This window comes from Lissotriton vulgaris, chromosome 2_1, assembly GCF_964263255.1.
Source record: "Lissotriton vulgaris chromosome 2_1, aLisVul1.2, whole genome shotgun sequence".
Taxonomy (NCBI): domain Eukaryota; kingdom Metazoa; phylum Chordata; class Amphibia; order Caudata; family Salamandridae; genus Lissotriton; species Lissotriton vulgaris.
In genome coordinates this window covers 1,749,547,393-1,749,571,283 of record NC_141687.1, presented here as the reverse complement: position 1 = coordinate 1,749,571,283, position 23,891 = coordinate 1,749,547,393, and the positions used below count along the sequence as shown (strand labels likewise).

The window sequence follows — 23,891 nt, the reverse complement described above, 5'->3', positions numbered from 1 at the left end:
TATATTTTTAAATATATCGGCGGTTAGGAAAGCACAAATGAAGTAATTTTGAAGTGTGATGGAAAAAAGATTTTACTAGGATCAAAACAAATGCAGACATGTTACTTTGAGAAGTGCAGTGGTAAATATTTACTTAACCCAATTTGTACACATTATTGCTTGTGCTCTATATAGTTGTACCAGTAAAACTGCAGGTCAGTACGAATTGTGTGGCCATTTCAAGGGAAATTGTGCTGTCAGTAAATGACACTCTGCTGTTGAATGGGTGTGGCTCATTTGTTGCACTTGTTCTTTGTGAAACACTTGGATTTTTCACATTCCCTCTGACTTCTGATGGCAGCCACCCCACTCTGAAACTTGTTCCAACACCGCTGTGTAGTGCTTGCTTTAAAATTAATGAAAGACTATTTTACGTGGCAAAGTAGATTGCATCATCACACAGTAAATGATTCATCCCATACATTAATTGTATACCAAAAGCACATTTATTACGCACAGAAAGAAAACCTTTCTTGTTTTATTTTTGACTGCAGCAATGTTTTACATGTTTTGCCAGGGCTCGTGTGTATGCTTTATGTCTCTCTTTCTCATTGTTCTTTGCCCCTTGGGTCTTTCTTATTGACTTTCTACTGGGGTTTTGAAATTCTCCGCTCTTTGCTAGAAACTGACCCTTTGATCTCTGCAATGAAGGTCCCTTTTTGGGGGAACTACAGAGACAGGTTTGCCTAGCAGCATTTAATACATCTGAGAATAGGTTGTTTCAGGTAAAATCGCATTTAAAGTTGGGGACAAAATTGAGCAATGAAGATGTCCTTGTTGGCATCCCAGCCTAGTCTTCCTTCAGAACCATCAAGGTAAGCGCTCAGCGAAGATCTTAGGTGAGGCAGGGATTGCTGCCAAGGGCCATCCTCTTCTGGAATTCTCAACAGGTATTACTTTACCCCTGGATGGATGTGCCCAAAACAGAAAACATCGCCTACTCCAACAACTCAGGTTTTTTTTTTTAACATCTTTTTATGAAATTAGAAACAGGTTAGTGCACAACATTACAAATAGCTAAATTTCAAATAAGCATCATCAAACATTGAACGCGTTCCCCACTTCTCGCTTCCCGGCCTCCCTACCATCATACCAGCAATGCAGTTTTAAGAATGAAACAAAGCCGCATTTGCAGGAGTAAGGGAGAAACGAGGGCCCACTCTATATTCATTCGATTTGCCCCAGATTTTCTGCCACTTTTTAGTACAGCTTCGGCCTCCATAAACCGCCGTCCCAACTACTCATGGTTGAGACAAATTAATGATGCTATAGAAGTTGAGGAGAAAAATAACGAAGTTGGAAAATGTATATTATTGTCACTTTTAAATGTTTCCCATAAACTTATGGGAAATTTTAGAGAGAATTTTTTTTCCAGCGTTATTTTAAACAAAGTACTTTTAAGAAGAGCGAGGTTTTCATTCAGAAGGATGTTTCAATGAATCCTAAATAACTTTGACAATATTTTAATCAAAAAAGCAACTTATGAAAAAAAACCTGATTACCTTTCATAATTTTTAAAGGATATGTCGTCTTATTAAAACATTGCAAATTTTGCCTCAGTGTTATATGTTTGTGTTGTTTCTGAAACGTTATGACTAACTTTATATGTTTGGCTTCTTTGCTGCAAGGCATAGAGACTGTGTATAACTTCCAATAAATTAGAAACTGTATGTTTACCATTTGTTTGCTGAAAGATAAATGACTGCTAATTATATTTCTGCTGAAGAGTTTACGCCAAACATGAATTCATAATGTGCTCTCAATGACATAATGAGCAAAAATGTTGAGTTAAGTTAAGTTATGCTTACGTTCGCTTGAGTGAAAATATACCATCCACTCTAGAGACTTGTGAGTGCGGCACAGCCCTTTTGGGGGTACAAAATAGTCCTGCAGAACCAAAGCTAGTTCACAGAGGGCAGATAATGGAGCTAAAAGCGTGTCTATAACACCCTCTTCTTTGCCTTGTTCTTGTTTCCGGCAGGAGGAGCTGGAGAACTTCCCGCTGTCCACGGTGCACCACTGCCAAACTGTCCTCAACCAGATGCGCTACTCCTCCATCCTACTGCTGGTGTGCCAGGAATCGGAGCAGAACAAGCCTGACATCCACTTCTTCAACTGTGACGTCGAGGTGAGGCCCGACCCGCCTCGTCAGAGGCACCCTGGGGTCTATGGAGGGAATTTCTATATTTCCCAGTGGGTGACCATAGTATAACAGAATTGCATCACATACCCTGTGACTTCCTTGACTCAAGGAAGTAAAGATATACAGACCAAAAGTTTATCATAAGTGCAAAGTGGTGAATTACTGAGAACCCTACAAAAGTGATAAAAGGCAGGTAGGGCGGCACAATGGGGATCATATGGGTCGCATTTGTAACTCCTAGCGATCTCTGAAATGCTCCTGCCATCAGTTACTGTACTACAGAATAGCTGGCCATTAGTCCCTTGTTGGTTTCCTCAGCACAAGTGTGGAGCGCATACATGCTCTAGCTCTGGTCCAGTGTGTGCTTTTTGAAAGTACAGAGACTTGGCCACATTCGTGAAGGCAAGGGCAACCATAGGGGTCGGCCTTTCACATCTGCAATTATGTTTATAGTACCAGATTTGTATCGCGCTGTATTACCCCTAGTAGGGCCTTTCTTTTTTTTTGTTTATTTTGATTTGAAAACATACAATGAACAACTTAAGCTTAATTGCTACTCGGTGTTTTCGAGAGAGGCTACACAATAAATCAAGTGCCGAGAGGCAGGTTAGTCATACTGAGCTGTGAATGTTGTAAATGAGCCTTGGTTTTAGAGTATTGAGCTACACAATACAATACTATACAATGCAGTACAATAACATGTAACACCATGCAATGTCACACATTAGGAGCTGCCATTTATGGACAGGCATTCTGAGTTATACTGACACTGACTTTCCATGCTTGCTGAACATTATTCAGCATAGCCATCACGTTTTCTGTATGGTACATCTGTACTAGGTAGCCATGGGAGGAAGAACACAGCCCAAACAGTAGCAGGAGTCAGGAGTGGATTTCCTTTCCCTCTGAAGAGTATGAGTCTGGGGGTATTTCAGACCTCCGGGTGGCGGAAGCTTCCGAGCCAAAGGCAGTCCTAGAGAAGCATCTGTCCAGTCTGCTCTTTATTCATGGGGCCAATGGAGAGTTTGCTTATTCCGAGCAGAGAGCAAGACAGTCAGCAGGGCTGAACCTTATTCTTTATGTATGTAGCCGCAGTCTTAAAGAGGCTCAGATATGGGGCACGGAACCCTAAAGGATAACATTCCTATATAGGAAGCAACAGGAGGCTCCTCATGCGGCAGATGAAAACTCAGGGATCAGTGTAGTGGGATGGGGGGGTCTGATTACTTAGAGGTCAAAAAATTGGGGAACAGGCTTTTTTCCCTTTGGGTGACTGGTTTACATCTGACCACTATCAATGGAGGTTAAAAACAGGTCCCTGGTGGTTTGTACATTGGACTTGTCTATGAGGACATGCATCCTCATTACATCTCTTGGCATGCTTTAATATCCCTTGAGCGGTATACAGTGATTCCCTCTTTATATAACATCCTTATTCCTCTCACAATTATCTAACCATCAGTAATCTGATATGGTGTTGTGTGGCCTACAGCCTCCTACAATTGACTACCATTGCCTAACAGCGCTCACAGTGGTTGCATGCCTCACTAACACAACCACATTTGCAGTTCTTGCTAAGTAGTCCCTTATAGACCGTCACAGCACAGAGGCTAGTGATTAATGTCTCCAAGAATGTAGCCTTACTTGCAGGGTGATGTTTGCAGCTTAGCAATGTGAGAAGATTGCCCTTTGTGGAGAACAACAGTCTCAGAACTTTCATTCTGGCACAGTTTTCAAGAGAGAAATTCTACCCAGAAGTATATTTTTCTGCATTTGCTGATTCTGTTAAAAAAATATGTGACTTATTTTTCTAACTTCTAGAAAAGTAAGCATCACACACCCAGCTGCTTACAAACGCATACTTGAGATGCTGGGGAGATAAAACATGTTGTTAATCCACCCTCCTCAGCCGAACGGGTACATGTCCTACGTGTGTAAATGTTGTTCCCATATGGGTTTCTCAGTTAAGGGATTTCATATGTGATTGAATCATATAACTAGGAGCCCTATCCCTTCGGAAAGGGGCCCTCTTGAGAGCTTTGGCAAGGATGAGCAGGTGCTTTCAATAGGCATGTTTTCAGTTATTCTCTTAGATACAGCCAGGTTGGCAATGCTCATGAGTTCTAGGCACAAGCATTCCTGACTTGGGTGCCCCTTGCCCAGGTTTATTTCTTTACATGTTTCATGAGATTGAATCTGGGTTGAACAATGCATTTTGACTTACTAGGCGACAGGGCAGGTCATGGGTTGGTGGATATGGCAGAAATCGGGCCTGGGTGTATTTCTAGCACTGACTCTTCTGTGGCTTAAAGCCTATGTTGAGAATTCGACATTGCTTGTCGTAGTCATAGTCATTCTCTTTTATACAAGAGAAAGCATTGAGACGCTGTGAAAGAAGTACTGTGCTCAGCGGGGTGAGTTACTACAGCTTTCAGGCTCAATGCTGTGCTCTTGTAAATGGTTTTTGTATAGTTCAAACCTAACCAAAAAGGCAACGGAGCACTGAGCTGGTCAAAGGCAAGCACAAAATCAACACGTGTTGTGAGAGGTATCTAGTTATTGGATTGTTTTTGTATTGTGATGTGGTGTCCTTTAAAGAGGTGAGTGTTCAAGTGTTTTCGAACCTGGAACAGCTTTGGGGGGTCCTGATAGATTTGGGGATGTTGCTCTAAGGTGTATAGATTGAAAAGGCCTGCAGCTGTTGACATGTCTCTCTTTCAATCATCAGGCCGAGATGGTCCATGCAGACATTGAGAGTGCTCTGGCTGATAAGAAACATGGAAAGAAAATGCGCCCACAGACTTTGAAGTAAGTTTTGTCTTTTCTGGTGTTGTAAGCACCACACTGTTTTAATTCATGGCCTTTCCTCTGCAGAGTAAAATTAGGAATGTTTCCAACACTAGGCAGCCTTACAGAAATGTGCATGCTGTGATGCAGCTCCCTGATGGTTGGTTGAGTTGTTATCACATCCCATCGAAACAACCATCACATCAGCATTGCCGTTCCTAGGACTTGCCACCATCTCAGCTTAACTTTAGCACCAGCTTGTTACAACTAGAGTTAGAAGAGTAAAAATACCAGGTCGAGCTATTTACAGCTGCAGGTCATGGCTGCTTCAGGGAAAGGACTTGTTGCTGTGATGACTGCCGATTTAGTGATGCTCCTGTCTGGGGAGCTCTCCAGGTATTAGGACACATTGCCTTTTAAGCTAGGTCTGCTATGTGCATCTCTTGGTCATCTCTCTCACAATGCAATGTCTCATTTCAGTTTCGAATAACAATGGTGAACAAAATGCCTTTAAGGCTGTCGGCAACCTTCATGTTTGCTGCTCATAGAAGGAAGCCGTGGAAAGTCTGTAGCGAGGAGTCCACAATCAGACATAAAGTAAATGGAAAGATTTCCAAAAGGCCACTTTCAGTTTCAGAAAGCTCAGGAGTAGTGTGGCAGGATAGTCTATGCCAGCCTATTCTATTAGGTTTGGAGAGACCCCAAGCTATTGGGACAGTATTGGTCTGTGTTTATGTCAGTCCACCCCTGAAGTCAGAAGTTTGACCGACAGCCCCTATTATTGATGTTAAATGGGTCCTTGCCATGTGTGACCCTAGCAACACCTTGCTTGTGGAAACATACAGTTCTTAATGTAAGTTAAGTTTTGTCAGCTAAAAATATTATAGGCCAGCTAAAGCTGGCCCATATGACACTGAGTTTATGTGCCTAAAGCAATGTGTCATTTTCCGAGTAGGGGCCCCCTTTCATAAAAAGTGGTGGGGTGGGGAGGAGGGGATGTGGTGTGATAGGTAGAGGGTATATCATTTAAAAAGAGCACTTATCTCCTGCTGGATTGCCGGCCGCCGTCTCAGGGTTCTCCTGCTCCGGTCCCTGCACACTGCACATGCTCCCAGATGCCAATCAAGACGCTGCTCTCATGAGAGCCGCACCGTTATTGGCCTGAGCTGGCTTGTTTAATGCTCGCTCACGTCCTAGGACCCTGTGGTGCTACTCCACCGCATGACGGTTTGGATGGCCTTAGACAGCCCCAAATCTTCATGCGCACTTTCAGTGTGTACTCCTCCTCCTCCCCCTGCTCTTGTCATGGACCCACCGAGACTTGGGTGCCTTTAGCAGAAAGAAAATAAAATGATAATAAGATGGTTTTATTATCATTTTATTTTTTCAGTTTCTGTCTACTGCCTGGAAACTCAGCAGGGGCAGTGATGCTCCTCCGCCATTGTGGAGGAGCCGCTGCTGCATTTACATTCATTTCATGGTATTAGAGCACATCCGCTACTTGTAGTGATGGTATCTGAAATGGTGAGAAAAATCAGGAATATTGTTTTTTCAGATATTCAGACACATTTTTCTGTAAAATATATCATAGTTTACTGTTTTCGAAAAAACAAATAATAACGCCTCTTTTCGCTTGAGAATGTTGCCATGAAAAGGGTTTTAGAGAGACAAATGTCAAAACTTTGCTCCTGACAACGTTCGGGAATTGGCAAAACTTGTTTTTAGTGATACATGAGAATGTTCAGATACTTGGTGAAGAAAAGAATGCTGAAATAAAATTGTTTTACTTTTCTAGTTTTACTTTACTTTCGTTTTTTGAAACAATTTTTCCTAATTTTGAGAAGGATAATAAAGAGCAGGAAAACATTGCTCGAGCTCTCTGTGCAAGGCTCCACAGTTAGGATTTATGAAAATGTGGCAGCATTGGGAGTCTTCTAGTTCCTGGATAGTAATTATAGAAAGGGTGCTGATAGCTGACTTCAACGCTCTAAAGACATAAGTGCTGGAAGCAGGGGTGCTGCAGCACCCACAGAAATAGTCGTGCTTGAGTTCAGGAGGTGAATGAGCAATAGAGATACATTTTGTGTTTCTCTTGTCACATTTATTGGGTACAAAGACAAAGGTAAAATGTCAGGCTTTATCTTCTGGCAAACTGCTGCTTATTTGGAAACTGATGTGTATTTTTATTTATCTGATTCCAAAGTGAGAGGTTTTTGAAAAAGTAATCTAGGGGAAAATTCTACTGTGGTACAGAAGGTGAAAGGAAAGGGCATAGGATGTCAGTTTCGTCTAAGATACAACAACGTTTAAATACCAAATGAACTGAATGCATTTCCAAATCTTATCAGCAATTGATAAAGCACAAGAGAAGCACTTTTTTTGTAATTCTGAATTGTGATGAAAGCAAAGATCACAACAAATCCAGACACTTTGTTGATGCTCAAATTATAAATATTTATTGATACCCGATTTCCACACATTATCATTTTATCTCTATATATTTTTACAGGTAAAACTGCATGTCTTTGCACATTTTGTGGCCAATTCAATGGAAAATGTGCTCTCTATAAATCCCAGTGTCCTATCTAACCAGTGCTCAAACATCCATCACGGGCTACATACCACACCATTACCACTCGCCTGCCAAATTGACATGGTACATTTGCTACCCTTCTTTTCTTTAGTGATGCCTGGGATTTTCACAATTGCTAAGATTTCAGTGATATAACATTAATGGCAGTACCCCCATTTTGAAAATTGTTCCAGCACCACTGCCTACAGAGAAATTGTCTTGTAGACTTTTTTTTGTAACTGACTGTCGACTGATGTTTCCCAACAGAGTCAATCAAGAGAAGATCAAGACGCATCGAGAAACCATCATTCCACCGCAAGGACCTGGGCCCACTGCCCCCAAGCCCGCCAGCCGAGGGTTCCAGAACGCCAAAAATCGTGTCATGTCACCCACGTCACAAGCAGAAATAGGTACAGAATGACAGACACAGTAGATGAACATTCGTTTTAGGTGGCAAATCGTGTGCTAGTATTAATGATAAGAAGGTGTTCTCCAAATTCACAAACTTGCATGTTCCTGAAGGCTGTAGGATAATCTCATGAGTCTCTCAACTTATGGTACACTGTAGTAATGTTGAGACGGCGCCCTTAACGTTATAGGAGCGTGCATAGTTATGAGATTTGTGGTTTCCCAAACGTGCATAATTTTTATTCTCTGATAATTCGTGCAAAACTCCTGAAGTTATGTGAAGCATTTATAATTTAAAAAAGGGTGCCATTTCAGTTTCTCTTCAAAGAAACAGGAGTGGTTTCCATTAAAACCAGGTGTTGTTCAGGGCACCAGGGCATCTGGTCCCAGACAGAAGCAGTTCCCCGTCCTCTGATCTTACCTCTCGCCTGCCTGCAAATGTCCAATTAAGACCCCAGTACTAACCTGAGCTGCACCTCACCACACCAGTTCTGGTCCTTGAGCAATGCACTGCTGTGACCACCCACCTACATTTAAGCCAATAGATGCAGGTGCAGTCCACCAGCACTGTTATTTGGGGACCAGCACTTACGTTTCCGCAACAACCTTTGAATCAAAGCAAGAGAGAGAAAAACACAAATGGGGGGTAAAAAGAAGGCAGAGCAAGACGGAAAAACAATGACAAAGGGATAAAGCAAGGGTTCAATAAGAACCTGGAAGAGTGAGATAAAAAGGCAGGGAGTATCGGGAAGTGAATTAAAAAGGCTTGAGGTGGAATCAACACTACACAACCTTGTTATTCAGCAGCCCAACCTTCGATAGAGTCAATCATGGTTTTCTGAGCAAAATCTTAGGCCTGAAACTTATTCTATTACAAAGTAGACATTGTCATCCACAGTATACAATGTCTCTTCCACCTGCCTGTGGATGGAATAGCCTCCTCCATAGCTCCTGTTACCACTCTTCCTCATGCCAATGCTTGCGGGAGGTTGATGCTTTCTTTCTACAATTTCTTACTTCAGAATATTCAACCATTAATATATCCTGGAGAAGAAAATAGACATAGGGAAGTTGGACCAGTTTTTTGTACTATATCTCGCATAGTGGGGCAAAATTGTGAATTCAGCTAACTTTGCGTAGGTTGACAATTCCCAGTTTCACTGGACTATGCAGTTATGATAAAAAAAAATGTCTATCCCTCCTCTGCTGTATAAAACACAGAACCCACTCTAAATATATAAAATGTAATGTATCTTTGGGATTCCCAAAGCTCTTTCTGTCTGACTCTGACTTTCTCTTCTCATGGGATCTGTTTATTGAGTGGAGGAAGGGGTGGTGACGTGGGGCTGTGGGATAAGTGCTTTAAAGTAATTTTGTCTTTTGCATCTTTGATAGAGTTCGATCGACGAAGCTCTGGCTCCCAAGAACCTGAAGAGTCGCGTGAGAGCTTGGCACAGAGGATTGAGAAAGAAACTGTGAGTAAAGTGGTACTGAGCTTGGCATTCAGATTTCTGTAGGGATGATTTACATTTAAGCTACGGTTAGGTAAGCCTCAAGACCTTATGTGACAAGATGCACAGGAGAAGGAGAAGAGACAAGAAGGAGGTGTGAGGTATATGCCATTACCTCCCAATCTTCCTTTAACAACATGTGAGAGGTCTCTTTTTGGTTTTAGTGGCTTTATATTTTTCTTTCTTCTCCATTACTTTCACAGCAAACACTGAACTGCACACTGGACGACATTGAGTTCTTTGTGGCGAGGCTTCAGAAAGCTGCAGAGGCCTTCAAGCAGTTAAACCAGAGGAAGAAAGGAAAGAAGAACAAGAAGAAAGCACCAGCAGGTACACACTTTCAGACAATGGAAAGCATCTACAAAGAAAAATCATTCCCCTGATGGAAGCACTATAGTTAGCCAACACAAACCTAACCAGTATCTGAGATGCTGAAACATACAATATTCCCGAAATGTTTACTCCACAGAAATCGAGCAAAACTAAAATAGGAGATCACCTAGAAACTACAACCTAAAAAGCAGAGCGCTTAAAAAGCAAAATCTTGAAAGCGGATCAGCGGTATAGGCTCACTCACAAATAACATATAACCCTACATAAAAAAACATCTACATAAAAAGAAGTTCTTCTATTTTAGAAATACCGCATATTCAGACACCACGTGTAAAGACATTATTGGAAGATGCATTTACAGAATAATTCACTAATTACTCAGGGTTTGATGAAAAAATAGTGTCAAAAACACAACACTGTGCAATCTACTGTATATATGAAGCATGATAAATATATCACACTGATGATGTCTGTGCAAAGGTAAAACTAAACCAATTAAAACATCTGAATAACTTGGTAGGACATAGTATGGGAATTCGAAGTGTACCCCTGTTTTCAGTTTCTGTAGCACGAATGTATATTTTATTAGGTGTATACCGCACAATAGAATGAGAATACCTCATTGTATGCAGGAGCCGAGGCTAGCCTCAACTCTGTGAATTGACCATCAGTCTTAGCTTTTTTCACTCAAAATACATATAAAAAGCAAATGTAAGATGACTTAAAGGTCACAGATTAGCATAGATGTGAACATTTATTACTAAGCTCCCAATTTTGAACTTAAGTGTAGCTTAGCCATCCATGATGGTTTTATATGGGCTAAATCCCTTTCCTACCCCCTTTCTCTTTCTTTTACCAAAATCTGAAACAAGTGGTCTCTGTTTCAGAGGCCATCTTACTCCTGCCTTTAATGTCGAACTTTGCGCCATCCTTTCTCAGCCAGGCTGAAAGGTCATTCTCTGTGTGCTTTAAAAATAACCCAAAGCGCTCTCACTTGAGAGCCAAGCAACAGTGAACAAATGTGGGTCGGTTGCTTCACTTCGTTTCTCATATGCCCTATGCATGGATAACCGTCTGGAGGTAAGAGGTCACGGCTAACACCGTGCACAATCACAGCTCTTCAATTACCTCTTTTTTGTTTAGTCTGACTAAACTTCTCCCCATGCTTTGGCTCACGATGTATGTCTTGGCTATAGATAGCAGAGCCAACAAAGGCTTGAGCCTGGCTTCAACAAGATTTCAGGTTCTGACTCGTACCAAGCCCAAGTGTTCTAGGGCTCCTGGGCAAAAACCCAACCAAGCTGAGCCTTCTGTTTTTTGGCTTCCCTCCCACTACCGAGCTGTCTCATTATTCTTCAAGGGGTATGGCTGCATCATAGGAGAAGAGAAAATGAGAGAAAGAAGGAAACATAGAGAGAGGGTGTGTGTTTGAGAGAGAATAGAATTAGCTGCATGGGAGTAAAAGGAAGAAGTGGGCATATTTCACAGCATACTCCTGATAGTAGTCATACATTATAGAAACCTATAGTCAAATGTGTGTGGTACTGATGGCAGAGCTCCTCTCATTCCTCCCTTCCAGTTTTAAGTTAAAATGTCTGTGTCCTATAGCATGTTTAACTTAAAAAAAAAAGTCAACCTGGGCCCTCATTGGGACTTCAGGGCAAAGCACCTGCAGTGTAACTGTGTGTGTGCTTGCACTTCTTTATGACCCTGTGAGGACTACCACCATGTGCAAAGACCAACGCTTCACTGCCGACGATGGTGGGATTGTGCATGGGCAGGGCACTAAACAAGCTGTGCAGGAAGTCCATCACTCCAGTCATCTTGCCTACTGCTGGTCGTGAAAGCTCCCTAGCACCACTCACCAACGCCATCCCACAGTTGGCTGGCGCACATGTAATCCATCGCGGAACAGGCAGCTTACCAGCCTCGCTGACAGCTTCAGTGGAACCGCTCCACCGCAGGCAGAAGCGTTGAGAAATTCAGAGCACTCCACTCCTGTGGACATAAGCCCTGTGGTACCATGCAGTCGCCACAGGGGACAGCCCATCAGCATCGAAGAAGTCCAAAAAACCTCATATGCATAAAGTACAAATGAGAACAGACAATTCAACTCAGCATGTTTTCTTTATCCTAAATAATTCTGTGAACAAGAGTCAAACAAGAAAATAACCAGTGCCAGACTCGTGCACAAATGCAACGAAGAGGGCGACTTTTACCCATGGAAAAAACAAGGGAGCCTTGTCATCATGTCAGTGAGTGTTGACCTACCCACCGCTTAAATCCCCTGTGAACTGAAAACTAATAAGTGCGTAGAAATATGTTGCATCACCTGGCTTTCACTGCTTTTGAACTCTTTGGCGTGCCCTTCTTCAAATGAACACTTTAAGTGAACCCATTGAGACATCCTTTATGACTACTGTAGTCCCCAAAGACTGAAGAAGGGGCATGCTCTATCTAGCAGGGAAAGGTATCTCCAAACTCCCTCATACCGTCGGTAAGGCTGGTCCCATTCACATCTGCCACTCCAGTCACTTCTCCTAATGTATATTTGTGCTATGGTTGCAAACCCAAAGTAAGAAGCATTTCTACTAAGGTGAGTGAAGCAAAGACCTGAAGAATGGTCAATGAGTTCCACATTCACCTCAAAGAACTCGCCAGCATATGCACCCTGCAAAAACGAAGCAGATGAGATTCATGCACAGTTCTTTCAATGGTGAGGCTCTACGAAACTGAGACGGTGGATACTATAGAGCCAGGCAATATGTTACTTGACATCCTTCATGCTGGGCTGATCCTTGGAACTCTCCAACATCCAAGCCTAGTGCATCAAGTCCATCAACAATAGGTCTGTCAGCCTGCCAATGAAAGGGGGACAAGTGCCAAAGCAACTGTAGGAGCTCTCTGAGGAAAACTCTTCAGACATTGTGAAGGCGCTTTCCCTCTACGATTCCTCAAAAGGATAATGATGCAGAACTAGTGGAAAGAACAATCACTATGCATGGGTCTGTCGTTCAACACGTGGGAACAGAAATCTGTCAAAGGAACTAGGCAGCTGTTGACTCCTTATTAGATAATGTCCACACACTTTTGAGTTGTAATAGTAAATGTGACACCTCCTAAGTACAACATTGTCACTACTATCGGTCAAGTTAGAGTGTGAACCGTGAGTTTGACCTCTCCAAGTAAAAACCTTTTTCATCTAAATATTTTCCAAACCTATTTGAATGTATTATATTTGTACTGTGCTGGTTAGAGTGATCAATGTGAGAGGGGAAATTCTTGTGCATGCTGCCACAAAAGAAGAGTATCATTTTTGCGCCAGGTATCATTTCCAAAGACTAAGTAGTTGTGCACTCCCTCAATCAAATGAAATCCGAGTTCTTGAGGTCAAGCATCAGTGTTTTTGAGTACAGGTTCCCTGCCCCAGAAGTCACTCCAGACCAGGACAAGATGGTAGGCATTCAGTCAGCACCACCCCCAACTTTGGAATCTAAAGTAAGCAGTTTCCTGGAGATTGTAATATATTGTGGCTCATTCATACAGAATCTCATGTCACTGACAGAACCATTGATTAGCTATTCAAATATACAGTGACCTGGCACTCGGGTGAGTCCCAGAGAGCAGCTTTTCAAACCAAAAAGGAAGCGTTGCCAGAAACATCAACTCTGAAATATGTTGATCCGTTCACAGAAACAGTGGATATCTGTCCTATGGGCCTTGAGGCAGTATTGTCTCAAACGTAGGAGTGTAATGAGTAGGGGCTCCAGTATCTTTTGTGAGTCTAGCTTTGACATCCCACTGAGGAACTATACGCCCACATTGAGAAGGTGGTCATCACGATTCACTGAGGTTGTAAACATTTTCATCTGTATCTTTATGGTCATCGATTCCAGCCAATGACCATTAATCATAAACCTCTGATTCCACTGTTCAAAGGATCCTCCTCTCAGTCTCCACCTCGAATTGAAAAATGGATCCTCCAGCTACAGCAATACTCATTCTCTATGAGCTATTAACTGGGATCAAAGAAGCCATCAGACTTCTTATCTACATAACCTTAACCTGCAACCAATCAAGAAATGATTGAAGCTGGAGGGATGGAAGAATAAGTTCCGTTCATAGTTGAAAGTTTGAGACCCAAGCAAATGTCTTTAGAAGATGGAAAATAGCTGTCTGTGTTGTGCAGCATGTTAATTGGGTCCGTTGTTAGAAAATCTCCATGTGCAGTCCTGAAGCACAACTGACTCTTAGATCTTTGCACCATGTTCACCATGACTTGCCTTAATGGCTTTAAGGTGCGAGGGAATTTGTTGGTTATTCCCAGAGCTGTGCAGCTTGCCCGTTTCAGGCTTTAAGGAATTGTGCAGACCATGAATCGACCAAAGTCTAGTTTCCTGGACTAGATCTGATGGTAGAAGAGACCAATGAACAATGCCAGGCATCCAACCCACGAGTCACCAGTGCCCACCGTAACACAAGACATTGTTATGTGGATTTATAAAGCGCACTCTCACTTGTGCGGGTATTCTGGTGCTGAGCATGTGTGTGTGCCCTGCCCACAGTAGATTGGTAAACTGAAAGCCAGGTCATCAGCTGATTGTGGAATTCATGAAGAGAGGAGGAGTCCCTGATATGGAGTGGGAGGTTGTTTCATGCTTTTGGAATGATGTAAGAATACGCCCATCCTCCTGATGTGGTTCTGTGTATGCATGATGTGTGCGAGTAGGAATCCTGCGGAGGTGTCTGGGCAGTTGGTGGAAGGAGATGTGGCTGTTCTGGTAGGTGGGGACTAAGTTATGCAGTGTCTTGAATGTATGTGAGGATTTTGGATATAAGGTTCTGATTCACAAAGTGCCTGCACGTTCATGGTTGAGGCCCCAGAGTCGTGGGATAGTCTCTGCACTTTGGGCAGAATCTCTGCAATGAAAATTCTCATTGTGGGGATTTGGCCATGAGGGTGGACTCCCCTACAACTGTGGGACGTCCACCATAAGTGTGGAGGCCCTTTGTGAATCAGGCCCTAAAAGTGTACCTATGCTCTTTGGGAGTCAGGTTACGCCAGTTGGCCAAAAGCTGTTAGTCAAGGGAGAAGTGACATGTTTTATGAAGACCTTGCAAAAAGCATCCCACTATGAATAGAAGCACTGGTTCATCTGTGCCTTGGGTGAATAGTTAATGATGTCATTCCACACCAATTCATTGTGTGTTCCTGAATTCCTTGATAATGAGGGGACATTGGCTCAAAAGCAATGAGAAATGCAACATTAGCTAAAGGGCCAAGTTACGAATAATAGTTCTAGGCAATTAAATACTTCCGAAACATCGGTACTCTCTTGGCAAAGTTTGACTCCTTTTGGGGATTTTTCCTTCGGCTGTGTAAAATTGAGAGGAACTCAAGTGACATCCAAGAAAGGAACTGAAACAATACCTCACAATTTGTCCTTCTTCAGAAAGTTTAGATATGAACTTGTATCAGATGATGATCACATGTCAGTAATGAGTGATTCAATGACAACAATCCAAGAAAGCCCACACAACCCAATGGGAGTTCAGAGGTCTGATGAGTCTATGACCATGCCTACAGAGACCAGGGAGATTAGCCTACAGAGACCAGTGAGACTCACCTTAAGTGACCAGTGGGAACCAAGTGAACAGCCAAGTAAAGGTTCTATGACATCTGCCACTCCAGTTTCATCTTTGCTTTCATGAGTCTACTACTTAAAATATAATATAAGAGAGAATCCTCCACCATCTCAACAATATTGAGATTTTATTCAGCAAAGATTGACTTTGATGCTGTTCTGTTTTTTTTTTTAGATAAATTAAGTGTCGTGCATGTGTGATACTGTTGGTTGAGCACTTTAAATGGTTATGTCCTTTCATGGTTTTATCTTCAATAAAAGGTCCAGCATGCCCTCATTAGGAAGTTCTGGGTGAACCATCTGCAATACAACTGTGTGTGTGCTTCAGAAAGTGTGTTTGTGAGAGAGAATATAAAGGTGTGTGTGTATGAATAAAAGGCTGGGCAATCTTAGATCATGACTCACGAAAGCAGCCATACATCATAGAAACCTTTTGCCCAGCGTTCTTTGGCTAGGCTCGAGCGTGGACTTTTAGTGCCAAGCAAGACCTCCGGCCTGGCTCTACCCATAAAATCTCTACGGTGTGCGCCTCTATGCCAGCAGAAAGCAGGAGGCTTGCCTCCAGCAAATTATTGTTCTGTTAATACTATGCTTTACTACAGAAAGCCACTAGGTGTCGCTGCTGCACTCATTTTGGTTCCAAAAACGCAGAGGCACTGGGAAAGGAAAATAACCAGAAGCCTATTTCCCTTTGACATAAAAGAAAGTGAACAAGCACTGGCAAAGCCAACAGGTCTGGCTTAATGTGCACACAAGTGTAAACACAGGCATTCATAAATGCTGTTTGTAAGCACAAATGCTGTTTATCACATTAAAGCATGTCCTACTAGCTTTCACAATACTGGAAAAGGTAGCAAAAATGTTTGCAACAGCATAGTTAAGTTTATTTTTCAGATTTAGAATCCTTTCTCATGCATTCTAATGGAATCACTGTGTGGAAGGCGGAATAATACATCACTAACTGATAGCATGACATGACAGAGTAATATTCTAGCTCGAGTCAAACCAAAGCCCATTCAATCCATATTTTAATGATGCACTCAAAATGTATCTCCAAACCGCTGCGTTGTCAAGCCAGACCTAAAAGGGAAGATTACCTTACCTATGTGGGCCATTATTACGAAAAATGTATAATAGCTGTGCTCTAATATCTGGTGTGTTTTGTCATGCTCGGATATACTACTTTGGGGGTCATTTAAAATATGTGGGAAGCTATAAAACATCCAGTGAAATGCCTGGAATTTGGTTTTCAGTGCATTTAGTGCTATTGCTGCATTTTGAGAACAGTAATGCATTCTGTGCCCATTAGTACAAGTGCGCAAAACTGGCTCTAATTTCACACCAGTAAACACCTACAAGGAGACAGAAACAAGTCTTCCACATGTATATGTGCAGTAATGTCATAATAACTGGTGGTGGTACCACTATTACAGAATGGTGGTATAGCAGCAAAACAGCCAGGATTTTGTGAACGACTCCACAAGTAGGGCCCTGCTCGCTTCTCACAAATGGCCTTGCAGCCCAGCTCCGCTGTACATAAACAGCAAAATGTAACCTGAAAGTGCTTTCAATGATACCCTAAACACGTTCTCCTAATTCTTCCCAGTATTTCACCATCAGGCACCCCCTGCTTTCAGCAGGCAGAGTGTTATGGGATAGTACAGAGTTTTGCCGGTTCAGGGAAGGGTAGTGTTAAGGGGGAGTAAAGGGTTTTTAGGATTTAGGGAATGGTAGCTGTATGGGCTTTTTAGGATTCAGAGAAGGGTAATTTATTGCACTGGTAGCCAAGTTAACAGCATCGATCCAATAAAGCACAAGGATAATCATGATCGTTAGATGTTTGAACACTGTGTAGTAAAGAGCCACTACTCAGTGAAGGTTCCAATGTTCAATTTATTTAGTATTAGGTAAACAGGTGCTCCCAGCTCGGCGGCAGTCTCTCACCACGAACGTTATATCACGCACTCCCGGAGGCAGAGTGGGCAGTACCAAGAGGGGAGAGGGTAGAGGGGTGGGTAAGGGCAGGAGAGAGGTTATAACACACCTTCCCCTCTAAGGAGAACAGACGAGGAGGAGATGCGGAGCCCCAGGCGGGGGGAAAGGGGGGGGGGAACGAGAGTAAGCAGGGGGAGGAGGGTAAGGAGAAGTGAGAGATGAGAGGAGAGGAGGCGTAGAGGTAGGCAAAGAGAAGGGAGGGGAAAAAGAAGGTTGGAGCTACATCCAAGGAACCAGTTAAACAGCAAACAATAAAACCATCACGTTAACCTCAGTGAAGAACTGACCATAAGAAGTCTTGAGCGTTAGGTTCCTTAGGTCCACTAGGACCCGAACCAAGTCCTGACCTTAATCCCAAAGAATGAACACCCTTTATACTACCATAGGTGTAGCCGGTTATGCCGATCCTTAGAAGTCCTCTTCTGCCACCCCGCCATAGCGCTTCTATTACTTGCGGGATAAGTCTCATGGCATGGATACAAGGCAGGAAAGAGTGCAACCTAACTTTATCCCAAGCTCCTATTAGTGTGAAAAATCTGTACAGTTTATTCCAACCTGGAGTTGAGCACTCTTCTGCTAGACTGTCCATACCCCTCAGGGAGGGTGTCTCGGCGGTAACGCTGAGTTCTTCCTTGGGCAGTAACTGGGGCCCGGACACACCCCGCCTGCTCCCTCTGACCAGATAAAACTCTCTCTCAATGTCATCCTAGGTGACCGGTGGGGTCCCTCTTCTGCCCTCCTAACCTTGGCCGTGAGCAGAGTCCAGACTTTTTCCTAACTCCATTTCAAACAGCTCCGGATCATTAGCATCAGTCTCTGCTGACCTCTGTCTGTCACCCTGCTCCCTTCCTTGTCCCACCTGGAAGAACTCAGTTGTGTTTCCTGGGCCATGACCCTCCTGCTTGCTCCAGTAAAATCGAGAGGACCCTTCTTCCCTGACAGGCCTCTGAGTGGAAAACCTTTTAGTATTTTCAGCATTTCCCCACTCTCACTCTCCATCTTACCACTGTACTGCCTTTGAAAGTATTTTGCTTTATTCTCACCCTTATCCTCCAACAAACTTAAGTCCCTTTCTTTTTTCTGTCCACCATTGTCCACATATTCTTCCCTTGTTTCGGTCCTGAACTCATCCGATGTGGTACTTTGCCTCGTCTCACTGCGATTAAAGTGGTTACTCCTACATTTTATTTTCCCTCGCTCCTTTGTTGCATTTTCTTTGCGCTCTCCCTTTCTCTCGAATTCTCCATTTTTCGCATCTTCACTTCCTCTGCCTTTTCTCTCGCATTTCTTACGTAATTCTCTTTCGTCCACCCAACCTTGGCACGGTTCCAGTTTTTTCCTTAGTTTGTCCTTGGCTGCATCTTTTCCACATCCTTTTTTGCTTGCAGCTTCTTGAAAAACTACCAAACCTTTGGACGGTGACGAGCGAGCGATCCATGTTTCACCCTTGGTTACTTCCGTACCGGCCACACTCCCTTTAACTGCTTTCTCTCGCCCCGGTCTGTGGAGATCTGTTTCTCTTTCCTGTTCAAATTTGTCTTCATACTCCTCCATCATTTTGGACCGGGACTCAGACGATGTGGTTCTTTGCCACGTCCCTTTGTGATTGAATTGGTTACTCTTACATTTTTTCCTTTGCCGCTCATTGGCCGTGGTAATTATGCATTCTCCCTTTCTTTCGAATTCTCCTTTTTTTCCACCTTTTCCTTCACTGTTTTTTCTCTCATGTTTCTTTACTTCCTTTCCATACTCTTTATTACTTGCAGCTCCTTCCATAACCCCCGAATCCTTAGATGTCGGCGCACGTGTCTTCAGTGCTTCACTATTGGTTCTCTGCATGCTTTGGATCTGTACCAGCTCACCCACGTGTTCTTTTCTTCTACCATTACGTGATATTTTCAATATCTTTTGATCCTTCCACTCTGGCATGGTAGATCCTCTTTTCGTTATATATATGTTACTCCAAGTATTATTTCCCTTGTTCATTAAATCCTTTTCTTTGTAGCCTATAACGTTGCTGTCCTCCCCTGTGTGCGTTTTAAGGGATATGTTGGCCTCCTTTAATTCATCTCCATATTTTTTAGCTAATTCTCTATTCCATTCTCTCTTGTTTTCCAAACTATATCGTGATCCTGAAACTAATCTAGTATTATCTTCCTCTTGGCTATCCATTCTTTCCTTGATCACTTCATACCTTTGTACCTTTACCATCAGGGCTTGTTTCTCATATTCGTCCCACACACTCAAGATGTCTTCATACACATTTCTGACTGACCCTTTCTTGAATACTTTTCCCATTTCGTGGTACTTTTTCCGTCCTTCAGTTCCTAAACTGTGAAGTAATATTTCAGCCTTTTCCTCAGGTATAATAGATACTTCCTCTTCCTCGACAACTGATATGTACTCCTCAAAATATTCTTTCCACTCACTCCATTCTGCAGTGTTTTTTCCAATCCCCTCCATAAACGACACTGGTGGCGGAAACTTATACCTTAGGCCCCCCTCCATGTTAAATGCGCAACTATGTCTAGGAATTGGCGTGAAGATGTACTATCCTCCTCAAGCAGAAGGATGGCGGTACAGGTGCACTTTATGGATTTCTCTGTCGCCCCGAGATGAATAAAAGAAATGCGCAGTCAGTGGGTACTAGAGTTTTAAATTTGAAGGTCCCGTTTCCTGCTCCGTCAGCTGTTGTCCTACTTGGCTCCCTGAAATCACTCAATGTGCCTTGCTCGCGCCGTCTGTTGGTTATGGCCCTTGTACATCCATTGTCACAGATACAAAGAGGTTACTTGTCCCTCACAAGACGCGCTGCCACAAATCTGTATAGACTCCGCCACAGGGGTTCCTTGCATTACCTGCCCCTTTGCAATCTTCTCACGCCGCTTCCAAGCGCTGCCTCTGTTCTGTTTCACGCGTGGCCACAGGGGTTAACTCCCTTCCTTGTTCATCTCAGATAATTTATACAACTAAATGTGCTGCCACAGTTAATCTTCAATAACTGGAACGAAAGCTCGCTACACTCTCTGCTCCTCCGATATTTCCTCACACCGCTCAATGCACTGCTGCCGTACAGTTTCATCAGTTACAACACACTGTGTTACACTCCACGCTCCTCTCAATGTTTCAAGGGCTCACCACAACTATGCAGTCCTGCTTGGGTCCCCGTGCAGTTAATCTTCCTCCAAATAAATATAAGGATAGCTCCCCTGATTCTCTGTGACTTTTGATTACTCGCCACCAATCGTAAAGAGATGCCCGCTACCCAAAACTGTCACTCACTACTGCCTCGAACACTTGGCGCCCACCTCAAATACGTTTCTATTATTTTTTTCTTTTCTTCGATCCCGGATAGAAACAAGCGTGCGTTGATGAGAATGGCCCACAAGGTGGCAGTGCAGTATGGCGCCTGCTCAGCTTATAAGCTGTGGAAGACGACACTCGCGCCTGTCAAACTTTAAAAATTTCCCTCTGCAGCGTAGGAGAGCAGTTGAACCCTAGCTTCACTCCACTTCTCCTCCAGATCAATTTCATAGGTGCACACCACTCGAGTTCAGAGAAAAGTCACTGTACTGCCAGCAGGGTAACTCTTTCATCCAATATTTCAGGCACTAGTTCTCCCCAAGTTATGCAGTAGATTGCTTTAATTTTTTTTTTTTTTTAAGTACCCTATCAGTTCAAGGAGATTAGTAAATAACTCGCTAAATATCACATTTATAAGACTTTAGTTGTCTTATCTCATATGTTCCTCTTGTGAACAACAGACACCACACGATGTCGTACCTCAACTTCTTCCGGGGATGGGTAATACAGCTGACAGCTTCTCTTCTTGGGACGACTTCTCAGCTTAGCCTCGTCTCCCGATCAGTAACCCTTAAGGTTGAAGACTGCCTCACACTTGTCACCAGGACAGTAAACGTAGGGGCACTGCTGCTGTCGGATCCCGTCTCCGACCAAACAGACATCGGAAGAAGACTGTGCCTGAACCGCACTGCTCTGACAGTCCGGCTATATTCTTCCACTGCACCAACAGCCGGCGCGCCTCCTCATACGCTTCCCCTCAGTGTCTCCTTTCACCGTTGCGACCGAACCATGTCCCGCTCCCGGACACTCCTTCACTTTAGCGTCACAACCAGCTGTACCATCCGCTGCTTCCAGAAACGCTACTTCCAACACCGCGGGGTACTCCCATGGGACACTTGTAACCAGATCCACCGTCGCCAGTCAGGCCTCAAACGAGGAGGGAACGTTCCTCTTTTCCACACGGCACCCGCTCTCCTTCACCGAGGCCTCACACCCGACTTCCTCTTTGATACCGGAATCGGGAATCTCACGTCCCCCCAAGGGAACACCTCGATGATTTCAGCCGGGTTGCCGATATGCCTGCTGTCCAGTGATCTTCAAACATCAACTGGTGAGTCTTTTCAATTCAAAGCTCCGCACAAGCATCAAATACCCAGGGGGGAAAACACCTAACTGACCCTGGCTCAGCTCCTCGTCCTCGTCGCCAGAAATGTAGTAAAGAGCCACTACTCAGTGAAGGTTCCAATGTTCAATTTATTTAGTATTAGGTAAACAGGTGCTCCCAGCTCGGCGGCAGTCTCTCACCACGAACGTTCTATCACGCACTCCCGGAGGCAGAGTGGGCAGTACCAAGAGGGGAGAGGGGAGAGGGGTGGGTAAGGGCAGGAGAGAGGTTATAACACACTGCTGTGCACACGTATCTATTCTGCAGTCATCTAGCTGGTAGTGGCAGCCAGGGGCTTATGTGTATACTGCTGTACATGGCTTCCCCCAAAGGTTTTCAGAACACTGGGATCTTAGCAGCAGTGACATGTTGTCACAGCTGCAACAATCAGAGGCATGCGCCAGGATGTGGTGAGGCCAGGGCCGGACTGACCGTCGTGGGCACTGGGCGTTTTTCTGGTATGCCGGAAGGGTAGGACCGTTTTTGGAGTGGTGGGGGCCGTTTTTGTTACTGGAGGATGGTTTTGCAGCAGTGCTGCAATATCGGGCCCCTGTAACAAAAGCAGCAGCAGTGTTTCCCACCAGCACCCCCTCCAAAGCCCCCTCTCTGGTGCTGGTCCAACTTAATTGCCAGGGCAGGTTTGTGTTCTCAGTCCGGTCGTGGGTGAAGCCTAGTGGTTTGTGGCACCAGTAGATTATGGGGCTTATTTTAAATCCTTGAGGCTATCTACTAAGGGTGGTTCATCCTTCAAATATAATACCTTTATTAACAAGCATTGGCATAGCCAACCGGTCTTACTTTTGGGACCTTATAGGTATTTAGTTATGCAGCACAATATCCTTGGTGCAACAACATGAACTGATGGATTGCTAAACACATACAAGGTCCCAAAAGCGAGACCTATTGGCTATGCTGGCCCTCCTGATGAGGGGATAAAAAAATTCCCTGAAGTTTCCAGCCCAGCTCTGGATAATGTTGGATGGGGCCACGCTTCTGCAAAGACCCAGGTGCGGCTTGGGACTGGTTGTAAGCCTAGAGAACTGGATCAACACTCCTGAAACCTCGACCTAAACATAGAGCCTCACGGGGCAGATCGAAGAAACGCACTCATGGAGTCTCATGCAGCAGGCCCCTGAATCCAGAGACGAAATAAAAGTTGAAGGGGCCCCCCTGCAATGTACACAGAGGGGCCGGAATAAATCTAGAGCTCTCAGGCCTGCTACTGTGCTGAGGGGGGGCCCTGCAGCTCTAGGTCCCCCGCACCGCAGGATGTGCGGGGGCCTTTGTTACGCCCCTGCCTGAATCCTATTTTGAGAGCACAGATTTGTAATCAAAAGGTGTATCGGTTTCCGAGTAGAGACCTCTGCGTCATCACAAGTTCTACCACTGCCTGAAGAGCAGCGGCGCCATTCCTGCTTGGTTTGTGATACTGATGACCTCTTCAGGGGCGATAGCCGTGAAATACTCCCACAAATGCGTGTAAACTTGGCCGTAAAAATAGGCTTTCTAGCGAAATGAAGGAATGCAACGAGATGGCATTTGAGACGTTGCATAGTACACAGTGTAAAGGTTACTCTGCTTTAACCTCAAATTTAATAGGTTGTCCTCCAGTCAAGGTGAATTATAATGTTCAGGTGATAGTAGTATGTAGGCTCTTGGTTGGGAGCTGGTATCGAAAGAAATAAACCTTGCAAAAGAGAGAGGTTGTTATGTTTTTTCGCGCCTAAATACAGTGTTCCCTGACAGAGGAGCTACAAACTATAGTTGAGTGTTTTTGGTCGGAATAAATCCCCTCATTCAATCAAAACTAAAATAAAAACGACATGTATTAGGTACTAAAGACCTGTGCTGCCATAAGAGGATTGATTTTTTATCTCCCCACCCCTCCACCTAGCCCCTCTCTGTCCCCCACTCCTGATAAACTCTTATACTTCTGCCACTCTCTCTTCTCTATTCCTTAGTTCAAACTCTCTCCTTTCCTTCTAAATAC

The 23,891-nt window shown here is 43.8% G+C and overlaps 1 protein-coding gene across 1 annotated transcript in view; it reads left to right on the top strand.

The window, feature by feature from the left end:
• The window catches only part of EPS8L2 (EPS8 signaling adaptor L2), a 391,990-nt gene that overhangs the window by 311,360 nt on the left and 56,739 nt on the right, over positions 1-23,891 (top strand). The window contains exons 6-10 of the mRNA XM_086957771.1: positions 2,021-2,167; positions 4,911-4,990; positions 7,809-7,951; positions 9,345-9,424; positions 9,664-9,790. Coding sequence (XP_086813897.1) covers positions 2,021-2,167; positions 4,911-4,990; positions 7,809-7,951; positions 9,345-9,424; positions 9,664-9,790 — 577 coding nt within the window. The remainder of the gene's footprint in view (positions 1-2,020; positions 2,168-4,910; positions 4,991-7,808; positions 7,952-9,344; positions 9,425-9,663; positions 9,791-23,891) is intronic.